General features: G+C 39.7%; 2 protein-coding genes across 2 annotated transcripts; both read left to right on the plus strand.

The window, feature by feature from the left end:
* Positions 1-776: 776 nt before the first annotated feature.
* On the plus strand, positions 777-2357 carry GPR65 (G protein-coupled receptor 65). Its single transcript, XM_081229162.1, has one exon. The coding sequence runs from the start codon at positions 1051-1053 to the stop codon at positions 2074-2076; it is 1026 nt and encodes a 341-aa protein (XP_081085288.1). The 5' UTR covers positions 777-1050; the 3' UTR covers positions 2077-2357.
* A 19532-nt stretch (positions 2358-21889) lies between these two features.
* On the plus strand, positions 21890-22945 carry LOC308614457 (trafficking protein particle complex subunit 2-like). Its single transcript, XM_081228908.1, has one exon. The coding sequence runs from the start codon at positions 21892-21894 to the stop codon at positions 22309-22311; it is 420 nt and encodes a 139-aa protein (XP_081085034.1). The 5' UTR covers positions 21890-21891; the 3' UTR covers positions 22312-22945.
* The last annotated feature ends 495 nt before the right edge of the window (positions 22946-23440 follow it).

Below are 23440 nucleotides of genomic sequence, written 5' to 3' on the forward strand. Positions count from 1 at the left end.
GAGAAAGATAAAGTAAATTAGCCCACAAAGAAAGCAAAGGAGAAACAAATGAGGTAGTGTCGTCTAATTATTTATGAAGTTTCAGCAGACTGCTATATTTTTAAGTGCTTCACTTTATCAAATTTCTTGTGACAATTTTTTCTTGGCTAATAAGCATATTTTGAAAATAAGTGCCTTATACATAGATTGCATACAAAATAAAAAATTTGAAATCCTATAATCATACAGTTTACCATACACTCAAATGCATTTACTGATTACAAACAAATAATTGAATTCACCATCTTTTTTTAAATTAGCTTCTAAAATGACTTTTAACTCTAGTTTTGCGTGCTTAGATTGTGTCTACTGAGAAATATAATTCCCTCTAATCTGGCATCCCTTGGATAATTCTTATTTGAAAAAGGTCAAATATCTCAGCCTGATTTCATTTACTGAAGTCAATTAGACAATTTTCCCTTTTTAAACACCTTCATTGTATGCAATTTAATGCATTTTGATATCCTCAATAAATGAAATAAAATAAGATTGTTTCAAAAATCATGGTGTCTCTTTTAAGCATCCAAACTATTCTAGTTTGTCTTTCATTACAGAAACGAAGGCATTTTAAAAAGAGATGTCAACCTTTGTGAAAATAAAGCCTTACATATTCACGTTTGCACCAATCTCCTCTGAGTTTCGTGAAGAAAACCAAACTGAAGACAGCATTCTATGAAAACTGATGGATAATGTGGCGAATCCTCCAGGGTTCTTCATCAGCATGCTGTGAGAATAAGCACATGGACTTCTGCACATGAAAATCACTGATCACTTTAGTAACTGCCGGGAACCTGGATCCTGACTTCCAGCCATCGATACCTGTGTGAAGCGTGATCTCCATTCATCCTTTAAGACCATTGATGAACCCATCAGAACTTTTGAAAGCAAAGGACAACTGAAGAAATCTTAGTAAAAGAGAGTTAGGTGTTGAAAACAAACTACCAAGAGACACGACTTATTTTGGTACTTACCATCTAAGAACGAATATAATCAGCACCTAAAAAAGAAAAAATGAACAGCACATGTATTGAAGAACAGCATGACTTGGATCACTATTTGTTTCCAGTTGTTTACATCTTTGTGGTAATAGTCAGCATTCCAGCCAACATCGGTTCTCTATGTGTGTCTTTTCTGCAAGCAAAGAAGGAAAATGAATTAGGCATTTACCTCTTCAGTTTATCATTATCGGATCTGCTGTATGCCTTAACTCTCCCTCTATGGATTGATTATACTTGGAATAAAGACAACTGGACACTCTCTCCTGCCCTGTGCAAATGGAGTGCCTTCTTCATGTACATGAACTTTTACAGTAGCACAGCTTTCCTCACCTGCATCGCGATTGATCGGTATTTAGCAGTTGTCTACCCTTTGAAGTTTTATTTTCTAAGGTCAAGAAGATGTGCATTCATGGTGAGCCTTTTCATCTGGATATTAGAAACCATCTTCAATGCTGTCATTTTGTGGGAAGATGAAACAGCTGTTGAATATTGTGATGCCACAAAGTCTAACTTTACTTTATGCTATGACAAATATCCTTTGGAGAAATGGCAAATCAGGTTTAACTTTGCTAGGACGTGTGTAGGCTATATGCTACCTTTGGTCATCATAATGGCTTGCAACCAGAAAGTCTACAAAGCTGTGCAGCAAAATCAAGCTACAGAAGACAGTGAAAAGAAGAGAATCATAAAACTACTTTTTAGTATCACGTTGACTTTTATCTTGTGTTTTACTCCCTTTCATGTGATGTTGCTGATTCGCAGCATTTTAGAGCATGATGTGAACTTAGATGAAGGTATGTTTGACCATAACAAGCCTGGGAAGCAGAGTTATAAAATCTATAGAATCACAGTTGCATTAACAAGTTTAAACTGTGTTGCTGATCCAATTCTGTACTGTTTTGTAACTGAAACAGGAAGATCGGATATATGGAACATATTCAGAGTCTTTACTAAGAAGCTTAATAAATCAAAAAGACAAGAAAAAAGCATACTTTCTATGTCTACAAAAGATACTGTGGAATTAGACATACTGGAATAGAACCAAGGTCTAATTTTTTAAAGATATGAAATATTATACCATCAAGATTATATTTTCAAAAGGAAATCTCAGCATGAGAGGGGACTAAAGGTTCCCACTGAGGGACTATTTTAATCCTCTCCGATGGAAATATTTTAAACGTGCACTCTTTAGCTCCCTGACTTTTATTAAACAAGAATTAAACAAAGTTGAATATTTTCCTAATGACTCAGGGTCATCCCTGTAGAATGGCAATTGCTTTTGTATCTGTGCTCTAATCTCTCAGAGGTTAGTAAGATGTACTGGACTGTGTGTTTTTAAATTGGTGAGCTTTGTGTCTGGTTGTTGTGATTTTTCTCACTCTTTCTATGGATCTCAGGCTATCATTTCTCCCAGCCAACAACACCAACTACTAAATACTGCTTCTAATCTTCTTATTAGTTAACAAACATTTATTGAGCCCACTCTATGTGCTAGGTTTTGTGGTAAGTACTGGGGTTACAACAGAAATGATCTCATAAGCCTTTTGAAGCTTATATCAGTTTGGAAACATAGCCACTGAGCTTGTAAGTGTTCTTTATAAAATAAAAGTAAATAGTCTCTGAGTGAGAGTCTGAAGGCCTCATCCATGATATAAAGGACATGAGCTTTATAAAAGTTCTTTCAGTTAATCAGAGAACTTTTTACTTTCTTTAAAATCACAATTTTTAAAATTTTGATTCTTTCAAAACTTGCTGTTGAGTACAGTATGGGTGAAATTATTAGAAGTTTAATGTTTAGACAAAAAGATATACTATAAACAAAAAAGACATTTATTATATTAAATCTTACATTCAGAGACTTCTTTGGGGGTTTAGAGTATTTAGAGAATCTTGATATAATATATTCTTTTATATTTATATTTTCTCATTACAGAAATTACTCTGCCTAGTTTTAAGTAGGCATCAGGTAAACATTTTTCTTAACCAAAGTATTTTTTAAGATTTTCGAAGATGTTTTTATCCTCTTATTCTTCTTTTCTCCTGCTCTCCCTTCTCTTTCCTATCTGTTCCTTCTAGTCCCCAAAATTGATCAGATAGTAAATGTCTTGGTATCATTTGTGCCCTCATATTAGAAAACAAAAATCTGATAACAAAAAAGACCAATAATGAATTTCTAGATATACACTGAAAAAAGTCAGTTAGTGCACAACCTGACTCCATTTTCTATTAAAGTTGTCCATGACAGTTTGGGTACACAAGAGAACACCACCTTGCTTTGAGGCCCTATGTGCTTTCTCTGTTCTTTGCACTTTTCTCATCATAAAGTTTCTAGAGAATTAATAGATTGAGTCTGGGCACCCTGAGATATACTTATACATACTTAAAGGCTAAAGATACACCAATGAAATGAAAAGGAACTAAAATAGTTTGGGCTGTTCGATTCTTTCCTGATAAATTATTGGCAGCACGTACATTGAATATGTGTGAAAGTAAAAGAGCCAGGAACAATTTTGCCCACATTGGAAATTCAGATGCAGATTGTCTTGTCTGAGATCACACAGTTCGTTGGAAGCAGAGCCACATCTTGAGCCCAGAAACCCCAACTTCCCTCCAGAGTTGCTTTTCCTCCTTCATGCGTTTATTTTTTGTTTTTGCTTTTTTTGACATTTCTACCATTTCTTTCTTTAGGGATGCAAAAGGCATATATACATGGAGAGCTGTTCAAGATAGTCATTGGATTTAAGATAAGAATAAGGAGGAAAAGGAGAGTTATTTCATAAATTAGTACCTCTGGAAATAAAATAAGTCATATAGATAGCAATTAAGCTGATCTGTTACAGAGAACTGGTTAGAACTTGACCTCAGTTGGTTATATCAAGAAATGTGTCAGATACAAATTCGTGGTCCCCTTAGTAAGAACGTTCTACTTAATAATTAACAGCAAAACCATTGATCTAACATGTAAGTTCCAAAATGAACCAGGCCACCAAAATCTTTAAAGCAGGGCCAACCATGGAGAACCCACATTAGAAGGATGCTCATATCATTTAGGGTAAAGCACTCTAGACATGATCTAAAATTATCGACAATCGCAACATTGGAAAGTTAATCCTTTAGTCTTGAATGGCTTTATAGGTTCCTGATTACGGTTCTCCATTAAACTAAAAGGATTTCTGGAAGGAAAGGATTCTGGAAGGATTTCTGGAAGGAATAAGACCTTGTAGCTATTATTACCTGGGACACCTTTGTCAGAAGATCTAGATTAGAACATCAGCAATTACCCACTTATGAACCATTTGACCTCAAAAAATGTTCAGGCTCTCCCTAAGGCTCAGTTTCTATAAACAGCAGGGACAGTAGCATCACTTGCTTTTAACAAGTAGATGTGAAAACACTTTGTAAACTATGATGAGTTTTCTAAATGTTTATTATTATTAGTTATTCTCATCTTCATCATGATTAGTGGATAGCTACCCACAAGATAGAACAGTCCCTGTAGGCACTCTGAGGGTAGGAATATAGCAGTGTGAGCTAGTAGGGGCTGGCCCTCACACACCACTGCTATGGTTACTTCTCCCAGAGGGTTCAACAAGTCCATTATGGTAACTTAAGGGCCTTTATTGTTGCTTCCACATTCTCAATAGTGCCTGCTTCTAAGAGTTCACATTTCTGAGGAGACACATGCTATGTACATCACCATAAACAGGTAGAGATCCATTTTTAATTTAAGTTTTTGACCTTTTGTTCCTTATTCTGAATGTTATTTTTTATTTGAATGAACTCAATTAGACATCTTGGACAGGTCAGTGAAGAGACTGAGAACAGGTTTTTAAAACCTCCCTTTTCTCTACCTAGTCTGGGAGAAGCTTCATGGGTGAAGAAGTTAAAAGACATTTTAAAAATCACCTCATTTTGTTCAAATTACACAGCATTACTTCCCTAGAAGCATCCTGAGAAAATTTGCCTCTCCAACCTGATTTGTTCCCTTTTCTCTTGTTAATTTAAGCTAAATGTTCCCCCCAAGAAATTATATTTCCAATCCTTAATGTTATGACCAAATACTTAATTATTTACCAATTGCTTCTGTTGACTTCACCTGTTTTTAACTAGACAGTACCTATTTTAAAATAGAATTTGTGATACATAGCTTGTAGGCATTTCTGTTTAAAACATGTTTATCTTGCCCTGGACTTCTTTTTTGCCCAGACATCACTGTCATCACTCTGTCATTTACGCATGGGCCTCTCTTCTGGTGAAACCCATCCACAGGTTGCTATGGAAACACATCAGCTGCGATAACACCCTGACCCATGAAGACCTTTGTGATTAGAGACTTCTTTGTCTAGGTCCATCAGGTGACCCTGCTGTGAATCAGAAGTCTGTTCCTCCAATAGATACTACAACACACAAAGAACACATATTCATAGACTTCAACAACCTGCCTCACCTCACAAAAACAAACAAACAAAAATTCCTTGGGACCTTTTAACCTATGTTTGTACTCTTTTGCAAGATGTCTAATATCAACAAGTAGAACACATATGACCTCTTTGCCTTCTGAAGTAATGTACACATGAGTGTTTTATTTTCTTGTTTACTGAGTCAGCAGCTGGGAGACACTGTTGAGATTCTTCCCACCCCTTCCCTCCTCCCTTCTTTCTCCTTCAACCAGAAGTGGCTGCCAAGGAAGCCATGGTAAGAAAACTTGTATCTGAATTGTTTCCATTGCTCTACTATTCTGGAAAAATCTAGTTCTGACTGGGATGTTTTATTTACATGTCCTGGGAAGACAACCTTTGGGGGAAAATAACAGAAGGTTAATTTAAACGAAAGCAGGGATGTCCTGTCTTATTCTTCGTTCATGGTATAAACACCTGATTCAATTCAAGTTAAAAAAAAATTTTTGACCCCTATTATTTGTTTTATTCTTTCGCATTCTTTTGCATTTCATACAGCTTACCCATCATGACAGGGTGATGGTCGCATTTGTTAGTTGCATTAGCTGAATGCCTCTTGTTTGCAGAAATAAGGTGGCAATGGCAACATCGGGTCAAACTTGGGTGAGGGAAAAGTGATGTGGGAGCTAAGATTCCTCTTCTTTTCCAAAGATCCTTTTCTTACGACATCACTTGTTGCTGGCCAAGAAGAATCACACTCAAGACTTGTCTGTGGCCACTAGGTGTTGATCGTGTTCTATTAAGGACCTTGTAGTTCACAGCTAGCTGCCACTCCCCAGAAGCAAAGAGGAGCTTAGAATGACATTTTTCCATCCAAGAAACAAGAAAGATTCCCTATGAATTGGAAATGAATGGGGGCAAATGCTGAAATTCAGTTTGCATTATTTATTTCTCTGCTTTCTAGAAAGCTCAGTAACCATCACATAATTTCATTTGATTTAAACTCCCTATGTCATTCTAATTTTTTTTTCCAGTCGGTTAAATTCGTCAGTCTACATGTGGGAGAACGTAGACTAAATCATATAATTTCTGCAGGATCGTGGGTATAACATTGATGACTTGTTCTAATTCAGTTAACTTACCCACCGAAGAAAGTACTGGCCACCTTTCACATGAAGAGAAACATAAAACATATGAGCTGTAAGCGGTTTGCAATTTTGTCTACTGTGATGAAATTATAATCTATGAAAGTCAAGATGTAATTCAATATATGTATGACTTTCACTTCTAATTTATTATTGTTAGATCTCAGCACTAAAAACTTACATCTGTTATTTTGAATTGTTTAAATCTGTTCTTCCCCAAAGAACAGTAATACAATCATGTTCTAGTTTAACAGCATTTGCATATCATTAAACACATAATGGCCTATAATCTACTTTTCTTCTGCCTATAATTTTCTTAAGCTCTTTATGAAGCACCAGTGGGTTTTTATACATTTAAAAAATAGGTTACGATTCCTCAAATAATGTTGTAATTAGGTGTTCAAAAAGCAAGCCAATAAAGAAATGGGCTTGGGAAGTCTGCATGTCATTGTTCAGTGCAAACTTTTAAATAAAAATACAAATTTCATTATCTAGGAAATGTGTGTTCAGTTAATTTCAAAATCAAATACAACCAAGAAATCTTGTTCTGCAATGACTGGACTTGCCCATGATATGAAAAATATTAACTTCAGTTCTCAGCATTTCATCAATCCTTCTTGGAAATGTGATTGAACTTGTAAACATCCTTCTAAAAGAATCCTTTTCAAAATTATTGTAAAATTTCTGGTCTTGCTTCTAAGACTATTGACACTTATTAACAAATAGATTAACTTGGAAACACTGTTTTCTTTTGACAGTTAAATGGATCAAATCAAAGAATTGCAATAATGGACTAAAAAGTGCCTCTGGGGGCTTCCCTGGTGGCGCAGTGGTTGAGAGTCCGCCTGCCGATTCAGGGGACACGGGTTCGTGCCCCGGTCCGGGAAGATCCCACATGCCGCGGAGCGGCTGGGTCCGTGAGCCATGGCTGCTGAGCCTCTGCATCCAGAGCCTGTGCTCCGCAACGGGAGAGGCCACAACAGTGTGAGGCCCGCATACCGCAAAAAAAAAAAAAAAAAAAAAGTGCCTCTGTAGGAATGCCACAGAGCAGTGTACCGGCAACCTTCGAAACGTGTGCATAATATGTGCCAGCTCTGTTAAGCTTTATTAGTGTTTTAAAAATATATATAACAGGGGTGGGACAGGGAAGGTGGGAGGGAGACACAAGAGGGAGGAGATACAGGGATATATGTATATGTACAGCTGATTCACTTTGTTATAAAGCAGAAACTAACACACCATTGTAAAGAAATTATACTCCAATAAAGATGTTAAAATATATACATATATATAACAAAAAAAAATCCTCTGTCATACCACTCACCCATTCATGGAAGTGACACTCGCTGATGCTAAGGAAATCTGTTCGGTTTTTTTTTAGATGTTGCGGGTAGGAGTTTATTAATTTATTTATTTTTGCTGTGTTGCATCTTCGTTTCTGTGCAAGGGCTTTCTCTAGTTGTGGCAAGCGGGGGCCACTCTTCATCGCGGTGTGCGGGCCTCTCACTATGGCGGTCTCTCTTGTTGCGGAGCACAGGCTCCAGACGCGCAGGCTCAGTAGTTGTGGCTCACGGGCTCAGCTGCTCCGCGCCATGTGGGATCTTCCCAGACCAGAGCTCGAACCCGTGTCCCCTGCATTAGCAGGCAGATTCTCAACCACTGCGCCACCAGGGAAGCCCCAGGAAATCTGTTTTGAATCTTTGGGGCAATGCCTTCTGTGCTTCTCTGGCAGTTCACCCAAGACAGGAGTATGTGACACCCTGTGTTCAAAAAGACTATGGGACAGGGACTTCCCTGGTGGCGCAGTGGTTAAGAATCCGCCTGCCAATGCAGGGGACATGGGTTCGAGCCCTGGTCCGGGAAGATCCCACATGCTGTGGAGCAACTGAGCCCGTGTGCCACAATTACTGAGGCTGCGCTCTGGAGCCCGCGAGCCACAACTGCTGAGCCAGTGGCCTAGAGCCCACGCACTGCAACAAAGAGTAGCCCCCACTCGAGACAACTGGAGAAAGCCCACGCGCAGCAGCGAAGACCCAACACAGCCAAAAATAAATGTATTTTTTAAAAAAGGAAAAAAAGACTAAGGGACAGAAAGACCTAATGCTTTTCAGCACTCATCCAGTTCCCCTTGGATGAAAGAATTGCCAAGCCAAATCAGGGTCTGGAATAAGCAGAGATTCTTTCTCTTGCTCTACAAATCTTGTCCTGACTCCTAAAAGGACTATTGTTAAGGGTGTTCTCACTGGTAATCGGAATTGTTTGTTAAGTGAATAAAGTTCATTAACAGAATGAACTAAAAATGGTACAATTTCACTCTTTGTCCTAACCCCAGAGTTCAGTTTCTGAAACCCTTGGAACTATTTGTACTTCCAGTTGAAAAACTTTAAGATTATATGGGAAAATAAGGTTACAGAGAAATAGTTTTAAGAAAGATTTTATTAATATTTCTTACATTTGTTAAAGTAAAATAGAAACAAATATTTTCAATGACATTCATTTTAAATTGGTAAAAACAGGTATTATATTGATTAACATCTATCATTCTGTGCTCATGAGAATTTTTTTAGGTTGTTCTTCCCTTAAATTTTTAGTCAGCTGTTCATATATGGACTAAATTTTGTTGCAGATGACTGCCTCTATTCACTGACTCAGTGCTACAAAACTAATTATAACTCCCAGCCCACATACCACCAAGCTATAGGAAATTCCATCTCAGTCATTACCGGGCTGTCCTTTTTCAGGTTCACACCAGAATCAGGGAGGTTTACATGATGTTAAGAAAATTGAGGGAACTTTGATTTCCAGTCTCTAACGATCACAGTTGACAATGACATTATCTAAGCTTTCAGTGGTTCTTTGAACCTCAGTTATTCTTTGCTGCCTCCCTGATTATCCTGGGGCACAGGGCTCATTGACAAGACTGACTAGAAGCCAGCTAAAGACACAGAGTCCTGTGCATCAAGTCGATATTCTCTTTAAAATCCACGAGGTTTCTTAGGAGTGAAGCATGTACCTAAGTTAAGCCAATCAAAATAGATCAATCCCCTGGAACAATGATTGGTTCAGTGGTGTCCAGGTGGCTTAACCTGCTCAGAATGCTGGGACAAAGGCTCTTTGTTTCACTCTGGATGATGTCAAATGACGATGAGCTTCCTGGGATCTCCATGGCCATTTTGTGATCATGAAATAACCAACACATGGAAGAAAGAACTCAGGGAATCAGAACACTAGAGCTGGGTCTTCTGAGACAATGATTCTCCACACATGGCAGTTATGTGAACCACAATAGCCTCTTTATTCTGTAAATCAGCCTGAGTCAGATTTTTTTTTCCTTTCTTGAACCCAAAGGGTCCTAATGGAAAGTGGCACATGGAAGTGAAGGTGATGTAAGTTACAGACTAAGATTCTTGAAGAAATAGGGCTGAAGAGGTCTGAAGGAAAGGACAATGGGGACAGCTCTAGCTTATGAAATTAGCAGCCCTTGTTATTTTTTTAACATCTTTATTGGAGTATAATTGCTTTACAATGATGTGTTAGTTTCTGCTGTATAACAAAGTGAATCAGCTATACATACACATACAACCTCATATCGCCTCCTTTTGCATCTCCCTCCCACCCTCCCTATCCCACCCCTCTAGGTGGATACAAAACACCAAGCTGATCTCCCTGTGCTATGCAGCTGCTTCCCACTAGCTATCTATTTTACGTTTGGTAGTGTATATATGTCCATGCCACTCTCTCACTTGGTCCCAGCTTACCTTCCCCCTCCCTGTGTCCTCAAGTCCATTCTCTATGTCTGCGTCTTTATTCCTGTCCTGCCCCTAGCTACTTCAGAACCATTTTTTGTTTTTTGTAGATTCCATATATATGTGTTAGCATACAGTATTTGTTTTACTCTTTCTGACTTACTTCACTCTGTATGACAGTCTCTGGTCCATCCACCTCACCACAAATAACTCAATTTCATTTCTTTTTATGGCTGAGTAATATTCCATTGTATATATGTGCCATATCTTTATCCATTCATCTGTCGATGGACACTTAGGTTGCTTGCATGTCCTGGCTATTGTAAATAGTGTTGCAATGAACATTGTGGTACATGACTTTTTTTGAATTATGGTTTTCTCAGGGTATATACCCAGTAGTGGGATTGCTGGGTCATATGGTAGTTCTATTTTTAGTTTTCTAAGGAACCTCCATACTGTTCTCCACAGTGGCTGTATCAATTTACATTCCCACCAACAGTGCAAGAGGGTTCCTTTTCTCCACACCCTCTCCAGCATTTATTGTTTGTAGATTTTTTGATAATGGCCATTCTGACTGGTGTGAGGTGATACCTCATTGTAGTTTTGATTTGCATTTCTCTAATGATTAGTGATGTTGAGCATCCTTTCATGTGTTTGTTGGCAATCTGTATATCTTCTTTGGAGAAATGTCTATTTAGGTCTTCTGCCCATTTTTGGATAGGGTGATTTTTTTTTTTTGATATTGAGCTTTATGAGCTGCTTGTATATTTTGGAGATTAATCCTTTGTCAGTTGTTTCATTTGCAAATACTTTCTCCCATTCTGAGGGCTGTCTTTTCATCTTGTTTATGGTTTCTTTTGCTGTGCAAAAGCTTTGAAGTTTCATTAGGTCCCATTTGTTTATTTTTGTTTTTATTTCCATTTCTCTAGGAGGTGGGTCGAAAAGGATCTCTCTGTAATTTATGTCATAGAGTGTTCTGCCTATGTTTTCCTCTAAGAGTTTTATAGTGTTTGGCCTTACATTTAAGTCTTTAATCCATTTTGAGTTTATTGTTGTGTATGGTGTTAGGGGGTGTTCTAATTTCATTCTTTTACATGTAGCTGTGCAGATTTCCCAGCACCACTCACTGTAGAGGCTGTCTTTTCTCCATTGTACATTCTCGCCTCCATTGTCAAAGATAAGGTGACCATATGTGCGTGGGTTTATCTCTGGGCTTTCTATCCTGTTCCATTGATCTATATTTCTACTTTTGTGCCAGTACCATGCTGTCTTAATTACTGTAGCTTTGTAGTATAGTCTGAAGTCCAGGAGCCTGATTTTTCCAGCTCCATTTTTCTTTCTCAAGATTGTTTTGGCTATTCGGGGTCTTTTGTGTCTCCATACAAATTGTGAAATTTTTTGTTCTAGTTCTGTAGAACAAACAGAACTAGTTTGTTGGTAGTTTGATAGGGATTGCATTGAATCTGCAGATTGCTTTGGGCAGTATAGTCATTTTCACAGTGTTGATTCTTCCAATCCAAAATCACAGTATATCTCTCCATCTGTTTGTATCATCTTTAATTTCTTTCATTAGTGTCATAGTTTTCTGCATACAGGTCTTTTGTCTCCTTAGGTAGGTTTATTCCTAGGTATTTTATTCTTTTTGTTGCAGTGGTAAATGGGAGTGTTTTCTTAATTTCACTTTCAGATTTTTCATCATTAGTGTACAGGAATGCCAGAGATTTCTGTGCATTAATTTTGTATCCTGCTACTTTACCAAATTCATTGATTAGCTCTAGTAGTTTTCTGGTAGCATCTTTAGGATTCTCTATGTATAGTATCATGTCATCTGCAAACAGTGACAGTTTTACTTCTTCTTTTCCCATTTGGATTATTTTATTTCTTTTTCTTCTCTGATTGCTGTGGCTAAAACTTCCAAAACTATGTTGAATAAAAGTGGTGAGAGTGGGCAACCTTGTCTTGTTCCTGATCTTAGTGGAAATGGTTTCAATTTTTCACCATTGAGAATGAGGTTGGCAGCCCTTGTTACTAAATGGTAGCAAAATAACTGCTTCAACTGTTTTCTGCTCTGTCCTGGGACTCAGAAAATACCTACCAAGGCTCTCCCATTAGGGAATTGTTAGGAAAAATTTAAGACATTGGAATCTTTGAGCTTCTTTTTATAGCCCTCAATAAGGTCCCACAAGAGAAAGGTACAATAATACAATTTTTTGTGAGACCTTTCAAATCTAGGAAATATTTTCAAATCTAGAAAATATTGCTGCCCAAGGGGCTTATCCCCTGAAGCAATATGTTTTCATGCTTCAGGAAAAGGGGGAATTTTAGCTAGAAAAAGGAAGCTAATATAAATTGTGAGTCACTCGAGAGCAGAGTCTCAAAAGCTAGACATTATGGAGAAAGAATAGAATTTTTAAAATCCCTTGGGCTTCCATTTCATATACAGAACCAGGCCTGGATGACTTAAATTTGGATTTTTCTCTAAGCCAAGGGAAGTGATGATGCAGTCATGATGTAAACAAAAGTTCCTGTTATGCAAGAAAATGGCAAAGCCTGGCCGCCTGACTCCAGTGGACTGTAGGGAGGAGGTAGTAAAAATTACCATGAGGACATCAGAGGCAAATGTGGAACCTCATGGCCTGAGGAGCAGCAGAAACTTCAGAGTGTGTAGGGGAGAACAGTCAATGCTAATAATCTGCTTTCCCTGCAGGGAGCTGCGAGTCTCTGGGAGAAATCCCGTATGCATCCTGATACACAACAATGTGGTACAAAACTAGAGATTAGCCTACAGTTGTGCAGGTTGAGCACTGCACAAGAAATCCATTTCTGTAGGGCAACACTCATTTCACAGACACCATAGATTCATACATTTATTATGGTAGTTTTAGAGCATATGGCAGCAACACGTTCTAACAAAATCAGTGTGACAATGTTCCAACACTGGAAGGAGAGTGTCTTAAGGAAGACTCATCTTTTTCTAATTTGCACAGAATGCCATGTGAGCAGCTTAACCCTGCCTTTCCCCTGGCACCACAAGATTATATAAGCATCTTCCATTTCACAGAGCCTTCATGGGAGGAGCTAGGAGAGGTGGAGTATATTTGAAAGATTGAACATCTACCCCAAAGTAACTGAGTTAACCCAATGAGACAGTTTAAGCAGGAAGAAGTGGATATATCTTTAATTCACAAGGAAAATAATTTTTTGCTCCCTGCTACCTAGCAATTTGGTGATTCAGACCGGCGTGATCATTATCTCTCAGATGCCCAGGTTTTGACTAAAGGGGGCCCACTGGAAGAGAGAGAGGAAAACATACCTTTCTTTAAAATAATCCTGTCTCCCTGTGACCGACAAGCCAGGTTGACTACAGGTCCAATCACAAGTGAAATGGTTCTCAAACTTTAATGTTTATAAGAATCATCTGGGAATCTTGGTTTAAAAGATTTTTATTCAGTAAATCTTAGGTGGACACTGAGATACTGCATTTCTAACAAATTCCTAGGTAATGCCAATGTTGCCAGGCCCTGGGTACTGGTGTTGAGTTGCACAGTTTTAGAGTCTAGAAAGTGGTTCTGGGACTTTCACATGCAACAGAACCACCTTGAGGGCTTGTTGAAGCAGAGCACTGGGCCCCTGTGGTATTGTGATTTATAGTAATAAATACTTGGTCTTCATTCTCGTTTCCAGCACAGAGCTCCTAAAACTCTTGTAATTTCCTAAGTGACAAGAGCACCAGGAGCATCTCGTGTTCTAATATTTGGCATTTGACCCCATCCCTGAACCAAGGCCCCTGAAGCCCTTGACATTTTCTTGGTGATAGGAATTTTAATGAGGTGACTGGGTGGGCTCCTGAATGGTTCCTGGATGAAGGTTGGTCACCTGAAAGAACAAGCCATGATTAGAAGCTTGGAACTTTCAACCCCATCCTCCTTTCTCTTGAGAAGGGAGAAGGGCTGAAAATGGAGTTCATAGTTCATCACGCTTACATGAGGAAGCCTCCATAAAAATCCCCGAAGTATGGGGTGTGGAGCTTCCAAGTTGGGCAACACATCCATGTCAGGAGGGTGACACAACCCTACTCCACAGGGACAGAAGCTCTTGCACTCAGGACCCTCCCAGACCTCGCCCTGTGTGTCTCTTCATCTGTGTTCATCTGTATCCTTCTTCATATCCTTTAGTAAACTCGGAAACCTAAGTGTTGCCCTGAGTTCTGTGAGCCACTCTAGCCAATTAATCAAACCTGAAGGAGGGTTATAGGAACCTCTGATCTGAAGTCCAACTGGACAGAAGTTCTGGGTAACCTGGGCTCCTGCTACTTGTGACTGGCCTCTGAAGTGAGGCAGGAGCCGTCTTCTGGGACTGACCCCTTAACGTGTGGGATCTGACTCCCTCTCCATGTAGATAGTATCAGAATTGAGTTAAACTGGAGGACACCCAGGTGGTGTTGCCGGGATTTGCTTGGTGTGGGGAAAAACCTCCACACATTTGGTGACCAGAAGTGTCAGAAGTGGTGTTTTGTGTGAGTGCTAAAGAAGACACATGGAACACACACAGTCAAGGAAAAACTGGGTATGTTTTTTCTTTAAAGCCCCAATTCCCAGAGATTCAGATCCAGTAGGGTCAGGGTGGGGTCTGAGAATTTGCACTTCTGACAAGTTTCCCAGTAACCCTGATGTGGGCGAGCTACACGCTGAGACCCCAGCTCTAATCTCATGCCACTCTCTCCCAGGATCTTCTTTGCCAATTACCACCTACCAGAGAAAAAGTACTGCCCCTCCCACAGTGAAGGTACAAATGTATACAGCCTGCAGGCAGGGAGTATATCTGTGGGTCCTTCCCACTCCCAAGGCCAGTCCCTACCTGCAGTTTACTAAGAGACAGAAATCATTAAGTTTCAAAAACTGTCTCCAGGTAGGTTTCTGGCTGTGGTTTCTAACTCGCAGAATTGAACAGAAGCAATTAGACTGAAAGCTGCCAGGTTTTAAGGGCCTGTATAGCCTTTCACCTCTCTGATCTTACGGCACTGAATTGGAGGCTACATTTGGTTCTTTTGCCAATAGTGCTCTCCTGTATCTCCTCCACCAGGTCAGAAGCTGTTGGAGAGTAGAAACCACATTTTATTTACCTCTGTATCTCTTCCAAGCCCGTGCTCAGCTCCCTTGCTAGAAATGAACATAAAGTTTTGCACATTCTAGATGTAACAGGAATCATATTTAGAAGATATTAAACAGCTACACTTTCTATTCTCATATGAGTGATGTTCTCTCAAAGCCCCTCCATCACTAAAGCTCAGTTTACTGCCCAGGAAAAAAGAGGGAGGTATCAAAGAGTCATAGTTCATGAAAGAAGATATTACTTAATGATGTCCCACTGGGCAGAAAGCTGAAGCAGATGTACCTTCTGATTCTAGGAGGAAGCTATGAGGTAGAGAAAGCTAGAGCAAGAGAGAGGACATGCCCCTGGGGTCAAATCAAGAGAGGTCAAGGAGGAAAGACAGAAGCAGTGGGGCCTTTCCTGTTTGGGGCCTGAGGAGGAGACCACCTTCAGAGAACTCCTGCAAAAAATAAAAAATAAAAAGAGAAAATGGCAACAGAAGAGAAAAATAGACATGGTAGTATGCCATGAGGATGCAAAGAAAGGGATCTGGGAATGGTCAGCTCATGTGGGGCAGTGAAGGTATCCAAAGGGCTCACTCCAATTCAGATAACTAAGAGAGTTTAATAAAGAGATATTTACAAAAGCAAAGGGTGTAGGGGAGGTACAGAGATGGTGCAGTACCTGGGGGTAGTAACATCTGGGCTCCCTGACCCCCCTGGCCCTGAAGGGGCAAGAGGAGGGGGTGATCCCTAAACCAGGGGGCACAGAGGACTGTCTGCAGAGGGCAGCTGTACTGAAGCTGTGACCTTTAGTGAGGATACAGCCTCAGAATGGGAGCTGGGGAAACAGCAAATTCCCAAACCTTCCTCTCCTCCCTCCCTCCAATTTTCTGCAGAAGGTCTCTACTGGGTGACCCATCAGGAGGCCAGAAGCAGGAATCTCATCATTGTGGATCATAAGGTCAACCTCTCAGAGCACAATGCTGGACAGACAAGGATCAAGATTGGGTCCAGAGGAGGAACAGACAGTATTCAGTTTCTCAGTTACATTTGCACTCTATTCATGGTCCATGAGATGTCTGATTGTATGCCCTTGTCTAAATGCCTATACTGCAGCATTGCCCACTAAACATCTATAATTGAAATCTTTGAAACATGTGGGATTGTGAACATACATGCCAACAGCAACAGTGAGGTCCACTGGGGCTTCATTTTGGTTTGGGGTCATAAGACTTGCTCGAGTGTTTGTTCCTTTGTTTGCTAGCTTTGTGGCCTTGAAAAAGCCAGATAATCTCTCAGAGACAGAGTTTCCTCATCTCTAACATGAAGATAATATATCGCTTGCCCATCTGATGGTATTTGTCATTCAATACAAATGAAATATTAGATATAAGAGTGTATGGGGAATGACAAAGTACTAATTTCATGGCGATCATTTCAGCCTTTGTATGTGAGCATAGGTAATATAATATGTTTTATTTATGCCTATGCAGTTTTGTAATTCTTACATCAGGAAAAGTTCTAAAGTGCATTTGATGGACTCTATATGTGGCAGTATGTTTTAACCATGTGAAATTTGAAATGAATTAATGAGAAATTAACCTCCAGTTTACTCCAGGATTGCATTAAGGAAATGATTTACTGTGATTCTGCTTATTGCTGGGGGAAAATAAAAAAGGTTAATCAAGTTTTCTGCCTGACAAGTGAGCCACTGTGCTTATTATCTGATTATGAGTAGGCAAAAGCACAAAACATCCTTGTGTCCCAGTGAGTTCTGTGAGTCCTTTAAAAACTGTACATTAGCCATGGATCTTCCTGCTAACTCTCCCCTGCAGTTTGCTGAGGATATTTTCCATAATATAACTAGGCTTATCACAATTTATTTCTGCACTGCTGGCTCCTAGGACAATTGCTTAGATTTTCAAACCCCAGATTGGAAGCTGTGGTTTGATAAAAACTACTTTGGAGAAAACGGAAACACTCCCCTCATCCCCTCTTACCTCCCCGCTTTCTTCTCAACCCCCATCCCTCTATGAATATCCTGGTTCCTAAGACTCATTTTATCAGATTCCCTTATTTTCCCAGTATCATGAGAACTCATCAGTGACAGCTTCCAGGGGTGCACTGAGAGTATACTATGTGTTGAGAACTCTACATCCAATATTTTACTTAATCTCCCCAATATCATATGAAGTAGGTGTTATTATCTCCATTGTACATGAAAGGACTGAAGCTTAAGAGAGGCTTACAGCAGAAGAATTTGAATCCAAATGTCTGAGTCCAAAGCCTATGACTCTAACCACCATACTGTGTAGCCTATCTGTTTCCATGTTGCTCTTTCTCTCTTACAGTAAAATCTGATTGATCCTCATAGAAGAATGGGTCTTACTTGGGTCAAGATGCAGAGGGAGTTTTATTCTTCTCATTTCAGAAGACATTTATGTACCCATTGCAGATACACTGCAGATACTTTTTTGGGAAAGGGACAACCACTATCCCCTGAGGACCCTATGTTAACAGCTGAGAAGGGAATAGCTGTATTGAGTTGCTGTCCTCTGTTAGTCACCATGAAGTCTAGATTCTAATTATTGTGATATCACATAAAATTCAAGGCCATCTGCAAGACAAATGGTCAAAAGCCAGAGTGCTCAGGTTTGCAATATACTATTGTGGTAAAAACATAACACAGGATTTTTTTTAACATAAAAAATGTAGGAGAATGCTCAGTGACTGAGAATCTATATATGGAACTTAATCTATTTTTCCTAAATGACGACTATAAGAGGTTAAGCCCAATGATATAAACTTTGCCTTGCTAAATTTCCCCATCAATTTCATGCTGTTCATATTCCATTTCTTTTTACTTCTTAAGCACATTGGAGAAGTATATGAGAAAAAAATGCACACTCATCTTTTTAAATGATATAAGAGATAGTGAACAATTTAATAGAAAGAAAAGAAAAACACTCAACTCATTTATTAATTCTTTTAACGAATTTTTGTCAAGTGCTTAATTTTTGCTGGGTTCCAGGAGTACTGGGAAGCTTCTAGTCTAATAGGGGATCCAGGGACAAGCAATGTAATATAGTGAGTATTACAGTAAGAGTTAAGTAAGAAGGGTGAGTGGGCATGACCAATACTGACTCAGTCTCAGAGGGTCTAGGAAAACGTCCAAGAACACTTGCTGTCTCCTTTGAGATCTAACGGCTGAGTAGGCCTTAATCAAGCTGGGGGAGGGTGTTTCAGGCTGAGGTGCAACACAGACAAAAGCCTGGCTCCATTTTAAGGAAATGAAAGTAGTTCAGCGTGGTTGGCACTGTGAGGGAGGAAGTGGCAAAAGATAAAGAATGGAAAGAAGCAGAAGCTAAATCTTAGAGAGTCTCTTAGCTCCGTTAAATAATTTGGACTTTTCTATTAAGGTCAATAAGTAGCTATTAAAATTTTTAAGCGAGTGAATGACACGATCAAATTTGTGCTTTAAGAAGATGATTACTCTTGACTCCAGGTCCCAGAGGACACTGGTCTGGCTTGGTGTGCTGGTGCAGGGACACTGACCTTCACCTCTAAGGAAGCTGAGCCCTTGTTTTCCTTGCCTTTGTTGGGCCATAGATGTTGCAATACAGCTATGTTTAGATCTACATACAGAAAATCCATATTCAAATGAAACATCAATTCCTGTAAGGACAAATTTCTGTCTCCCCAGAGTAGAAGATGTCTGTTGTAAACAACCTGCTACCAAAAGGCTGGCTGATCTCCTTGGTCTCCACTGCTGGCAGGTTGGGCATTCAAGAGCAGCCTTAGCTAGATCAGTGGGGACCCATCAAGCCTCTGCCACACGCCCATTCTGTTCTTGCGCCTTTTGTCCAGCACAGAATCATCCTTCCCCACTGGTCATTGAGAGACCCCTCTGCAGGGATGTTCCCTGGGGGACAGTAATATCTGCATACTTTGTGCCCATTCTTATAGGTGAGTCTACATACCTCTTCCCCAGACTTGCTTGTCCCTAGTTTTCCAGTCCTTTTCCTTCCAGACACAAGGCCAATCATCCATATAAAATGGGTAACGAAGCTTACTGTTCATCACTTTCTTACTGGGTAATTTCCTATCTCTCCCTTGACTAATGGACAGGGCTAATAGGCAGTTTTTATGTCTTCTCAGGGGATGGACACACAGAACTGAGCGATCAGTCACACCTAGTGGCAGCCTGCTTGCTAACATATCCTCATATTGGCTCTCCTTACATCTACTTTCCCCTTGTCCTGATCTCTGGGATTATTCTCAAGCCTTTAAGCTGTGCTTCCAAGGGAGCCCAGGCTAAATGGTTGGCATCAGGAGGGACCCTAGAAATCAAACCATAAGAATGGGATTTTCAAATTAGATTACTAATGGTAGTTACTATTACCCTGCACTGGGTGCATCAGAGTTGGTTGAATATTCATCCAGTTTGTAAAATTTTAACTGTGACATCACACCAGTGACAGCTATAAAGAAAGTGCCTAAATGTTCTAGATTGCTTTTCCCATTCTCACAAGCTGGGAGTGCAATGGGATAAATTACTATGTTGTCACACCTTTCTGAACATATGGAAGGAAAGCTGTTGGTAATCAGGGGGATAGCTGAATAGGTGCTGTGGGTGCTCAGGTGTATTAGTTCCCTGTGAAATATTTCAGCATTTCTTCTTTCTGATGATTTGGTAACTGATGGCATTTTCCGCCTTCATTGATTCCATGCTCTAAATCAGTGAAACTCTACCCTGATGTGTACAACTGAATTGCCTCAGTGCTTAAAAAAATCAATGCATGTATGGACTCCATCATTTATATCAGAATCTCTAAAAGCGGGGCCCAGATATCTGTGTTTTTAAAAGCTCCTCACATGGTTGTAATGTGCAGCCAGGGTTGATGACATCACTTCCAGACCAAGAGAGAGAGGAGGGTGGAGGGTGACTTTTACATTCATTGAGAAAGCACTACCATTGGCATCTTCCCTTTTTATACATATGCAGTTTCAACAACAGTGATATGGAAAAGAGTAATCAGATTTCTTCTTGAAGGAATATGCCAACAGTTTGGTAGAAATACTTATATTTGATGCTTGGGGTAAAAGATGAGTCCTCCCAAGGGCATATTCAAAACAAAACTGTTGGGTTTCCCTGGTGGCGCAGTGATTGAGAATCTGCCTGCCAATGCAGGAGACACAGGTTCGAGCCCTGGTCTGGGAGGATCCCACATGCCGCGGAGCAACTGGGCCCGTGAACCACAACTACTGAGCCTGCACGTCTGGAGCCTGTGCTCCACAACAAGAGAGCCTGCGATAGTGAGAGGCCCACGCACTGCGATGAAGAGTGGCCCCCGCTCGCCACAACTAGAGAAAGCCCTCACACAGAAACAAAGATGCAACACAGCAAAAATAAATTAATTAATTAATAAACTCCTACCCCCAACATCTTCTTAAAAACAAACAAACAAAAAAAAACTGTTTCCAAAAATCGCAGGCATATGAGAAGGAGAGGAATTGGATGGCCTTTGTGGGACTGGGAAAGAGAATGTAAAGAAGAGGGATAGGAAAGAATAAAGCACAAAGTAGCCTGCTGTGAGCCTCCAGATCTTCCACGACTCAACTCCCAGTGCTTGGGGTTAGGACACCTTGTTGACATAGTAAGTGTCAAGGTTTCTACCCAGGTGACATGGTCAGTATGAAAACAGGAGCTGGATGGTCAGGAATGTCTCTCCCGAGGTCTATGCCTCAATGTGATAATAGCTAATATTCACTGAGAGTAATTTTAGACATTCAGGAGTTGCAAAAGGAAGTTGAAAGATGCTGTCTGTCCCATTGTGACAGAAAAGAACCTGATGATGTCAGGAGATCACCTTGGTGATGGGCTCACAGCTAGCGCTACACTTATGAGGCTCCAAAGAGAGCCAGTGGGACCAAAAATGCCCCTCCAGGGTGCTCAGCTCTTGAGAGTAATCATGAACCAGCACTTCCCAAAGGGTGTTCTCTGGAATTGGAGTTCTACAGACGTTAAATGAAAAAAATGTACAAGGGTTTCATGGTCAAAGATGTCGGGCCAAAGGGCTAAATGAAAGGTCTTCCAAAGCCTTTAGTTTGCTAAATGAGCCTGGTGAGGGTCCAAGAGGGGAAACAAGACTGCAGCTCTCCTGCACGTTCTCATGAAATACCTCAAAGACCCCAATTCCCTGAGAGTCATTTTGGGAAACATTCTTACAGGCCTATGTATGAATGACTGAGGACAAATAGATGTTTTTGCAAGAAACGAACAGAGACAAAAAGGTATAAGTACACGCACTTATACATTTCAAATTTGCCTTCTTTTTAAATCAGAAACAAAAGTAAGTTGTTTTTCCTTTTTCTAGAAATAAGCCTTCATCAAAACAAACTGTTAGGCCATGGGAATTCACTGGGCATTTCCATTACTGGTCTCTCGCTGCAGGAGCTACCTATTGAAGACAATGTCTGGAAGCTTCTACTTTGTCATTGTTGGTCACCATGATAATCCAGTTTTTGAAATGAAGTTTTTGCCAGCTGGAAAAGCAGAAACTAAAGACGACCACCGCCATCTGAACCAGTTCGTAGCTCACACTGCTATCGACCTCGTAGATAGAACGTGGCTGTCAAACAACATGTACCTGAAGATGGGGGACAAGTTCAGTGAGTGGTTTGCGTCAGCGTTCGTCACTGTGTGTCATATGAGATTTATTATGTTGCATGACGTCAGGCAAGAAGATGGAATAAAGAACTTCTTTATCGATATCTATGATTTATACATAAAGTTTGAAATGAATCCATTTTATGAACCCAATTCTCCTATTTGGTCAGGTGCATTTGACAGAAAAGTTCAGTTTCTTGGGAAGAAACACCTTTTATGCTGAATACAAAAAGTTTGGAAGTAAACAGTGTCACTACAATAGGGTATACTCAGGAATGTGTACATTGTAAGTAACTTGATTAAACAGCATGGAAAAGTTTTAGTTGTAGCCTCAATTTATCTAAACCTAATGAAATTGCTTTTATATTTAAAAATAGTATATTCAGTTTCTTACGATTCTCAACAGATTGATATTTTCTTGTATTAGTTATGAAGAGTTCTTTCTCGGTAATCTTGACATATTTTTATTTTAAAAATTGAGAATAAGCTTTTGACTTTCCTCATTCAGATAGCTTGATCTTGCTGTAATAATCCACAACCAAATGTCATTGTCAAGATTTGGTAGGCAGATTTAAAACCAAAAGCTTCTGCAGTAGGGAATGAAGTTGATAGCATATACATGGGCTCATCTATACATCTGAGATGTTATGAAAACATATAGATAGTATACATAGAAGTAGTATATGTACACTAAGAAGCCAAGAAGCCAGAGCAGACAGCTTTGCAGTGCCAAATGCCACAGGCCTGCCCCTGTCAGAGACTGGGAACGGTGATCCTCCTGTAATCCTAGAATCCTGGATCCATGTTTGTAAAGTGGGAGGCTAGGACCAAACTGACAGGTTGTGTTCTTATGTTTCCTTTCCTCAGACAGTAAACTAAAGATTAAGTGAACCCGTTGATAGCTGTACTAGTAAAAAGTTGTAAGGCAGTTATAGAATTGTAAACAAAGAAAAGCTTGTATCACATTAACCCTTGTGCTCTTGGCTGTTTAGGCTGTTTAGGTATACCATACCGGAGGGGGCGGGAGTGACTTCTTTTGTACTGTAACAGCGTGGGATCTTACAGTAAACCATTAAATGTCCATTGAAAAGCAAATAATATAACTGGGTATTTTCTGTGCTAATTGCAAGCACTTGAAGAATTTTGTTCCATTCTGAATAACCTGAGCAAGTAATTCTAAGTTTGGTCTTGTATCTTTGTGTGAAGTTGTTAGCATAATTTTTACCATATTTATTTGATATCCTAAATAAAGGTGTTTGTCCAAGGGAAAAAAAAACAAAAACAAAAAACAAGCTGTTAGCCTGCACGAGGCATTGTGTATTCCATGGATGTTTATCCCCCATTGGTTGTAC

This window comes from Mesoplodon bidens (genome assembly GCF_964165515.1).
Source record: "Mesoplodon bidens genome assembly, chromosome: 3".
NCBI classification, from domain to species: Eukaryota; Metazoa; Chordata; class Mammalia; order Artiodactyla; family Ziphiidae; genus Mesoplodon; species Mesoplodon bidens.